The sequence below is a fragment of the Mandrillus leucophaeus genome, unplaced genomic scaffold (genome assembly GCF_000951045.1).
Source record: "Mandrillus leucophaeus isolate KB7577 unplaced genomic scaffold, Mleu.le_1.0 Scaffold241, whole genome shotgun sequence".
NCBI classification, from domain to species: domain Eukaryota; kingdom Metazoa; phylum Chordata; class Mammalia; order Primates; family Cercopithecidae; genus Mandrillus; species Mandrillus leucophaeus.
Genome location: NW_012102488.1, coordinates 2380431 through 2382749, shown reverse-complemented (window position 1 = coordinate 2382749; position 2319 = coordinate 2380431). Strand labels below are relative to the sequence as shown.

At 49.1% G+C, this 2319-nt stretch overlaps 1 protein-coding gene across 1 annotated transcript in view; it reads left to right on the top strand.

Moving 5' to 3' along the window:
* The window catches only part of LOC105541618 (golgin subfamily A member 6A-like), a 16275-nt gene extending 14631 nt beyond the window's left edge, over positions 1-1644 (top strand). Inside the window, exon 14 of the mRNA XM_011982725.1 lies at positions 1552-1644. Within this exon, the coding sequence (XP_011838115.1) occupies positions 1552-1644 (93 nt within the window). The remainder of the gene's footprint in view (positions 1-1551) is intronic.
* The last annotated feature ends 675 nt before the right edge of the window (positions 1645-2319 follow it).

Genomic DNA, 2319 nt, shown 5'->3' with positions numbered 1-2319 from the left:
AAGAAATGCCAATTCCAATGCCAAGCTTTATTTGCCGAGTTTTCTTAGAATGACTTTTACCAATTTATGAATTCCTGTCAACAGAATGTATAATGGAAATGCTGAAAGACTGTTGTCTAAAGTGCCATTATTGACTGCTACTGTGATGCTACTTCAATGCAATAAGTTAGGAAATTGTTGCAAAGTGCTGTTTTTGCCTTAAAATTTTGTGTGTCTTGAAAACTACGGTGTTAAAGGTATTGAGACTGTGCAAATGCTGGGCACGCTTGGCATGAGATCATCAGTTTTTATTTTTACAAAATTGTAACTATGCAAGTGTGTTTATTAGAAGAACACAAACCAAAGTTATGGGATAAAAAAGTTGTGGATGAAAAGGTTATGGGATAAACAATGTTGTGGAAACGTTGTGGCAAAAAAAAGTGTTGTGGAAAAAAAGTAGAATAACATTTTATGACAAATTTAAAAAATAGTATTATGAAAAACAAGTTATGGGATTTTAAAAAAGTCATAGGATAAAAATAAATAAAAGCAGGCCCCTGTCAGCATAAGCCTGGAGAAGCAGGGCTGGAGTCTTCACCTCCACCGTGTCCCTATCACCCCTTCCCAGTCACCCCTTTACCATTAGGGTAGCAAGACAAGATCCCTGTCTAATGGGGGGCAGACAACCAGACCCTTTGCCACCTTGACCAGGGCTGAGCCCTTACATTCCTAGACGGTGATGTTTGTTATTGAAGAGCCAGAGGCTGGTGGAGCTGGTTTGTTTGGAGGAGGCCTGATGGCCTCCCTACTCTCACCAAAGCAACTTTTCCCTCAGGGGAGCTCCCGTCTTCTTATTCAGAGGCAGCTGAGGCGGGTCAGTGGGGCTAACTGTAGAACAGGCGAGGGAACGGACTGCTGGGGTGGCCCCCCTTCCCCAGTGTACATATAGTATCTGTGTAACATTTTGTATATTCCAGGGGTTAGGGCCACCCCCTGTATTGTACCTCATGGAGGTTGGAGCTGGCATATGGGGAGGAGGTTCTAATCATTATTTATGGCTGGGAGTCTTATTTATTGATAGCACAGGACAGAGGAAGGAGGTGGGGATGGGGTTGTGGCTCCCTGGTGATATGACTCCTGTTTATTTTGCTTTTCATTATGGAGTAAATGGATTTAGCCATACTGCTCAGCCTGGTGGGTTCCCGTTTCCCTCACTGGGTCCTGGAGTTTGTGCCACTGAACGAGGAGCCCCAGAGTGTCTGAGCATGTCCAGCTCAGCTCTTGGGGACCTTCCAGGCCTGTTACCTGTATGCTGCCTGGTGACACCTGGTGGATTTCATAGGGGCTGCCATGGTGCCTATGGGGCACAGTGAGGCCCTGACAGCCAACAGGCTCAGAAGCCTGATCTACCGGTGGCTGGGAAGGCAGATGCCAGCACTCAAGGGCACTGACTTCCATCCACCCCAGGCATCTTCCATTCCATCCCCCTGCCTCCCTCTCCTGTCTGCACCTGGTGGCCTGTTCTGTCTGCCCCTCAGTGCACCTCGTGACCAGTTCTATCTGTCCCTCCAGAGTGCTGGCTGCCCCACGGGCTCCCTCCAGACTGAGCTCATGGCCCTGCACTCTAGTGACCAGAGCCAGCTTCACAGCATAAGAGCCATCTAAGCTCCAGAGGCTTTCCCGGAAAAGTGTCCCTTGGAAAGGGTGTGACCTTTTCACCACTCCCAACAGCACCCTAGACATGGCTGGGCCTTTTCCCTCCCTGAGCTCCACAGAGAACACAGCCAGCAGAGGACACATTCCTCGCCATCCAGAAATGGGTTTGATTCTCAGCTGAGGGACAGCAGGACTGATAGAGACTTTCAGTCCACACGGCTGCCTGCACAGCTCCCCCATGCTTGGTGGTGGGTGGGAGGGATGGCGGAGGCTGGCTGTTCACAGGCTGCGCATGACAGGGAGGCTCACTGGAGGTGGTGCAATTTGGAGGGGAATGTCAGGGGAGAGCTTTCTCTGGTTGGGCCACAAGATTCCACAAGGACAGCACGGTGACTGATTCCCAGCACTAGAGGCGAGGCGGTCAGCCATGTGTAGGGGTGTATATATATATATGAGTATTTATAGCTCTTTATAAAACAGGGCAGGGCATACCACAGAGTATTTATAGCTATTTATAGAACAGGGCAGGGCATACCACAGAGTATTTATAGATATTTATAGAACAGGGCAAGGCATACCACAGAAGGGGCACAAGTTTTCAGCAATGGTCACACCTGGATGTGTCAGCTCAGCACTACAACAGACTAAGTCACACATGAAGGGGGCTGGCTTTGGGGCTGGGGA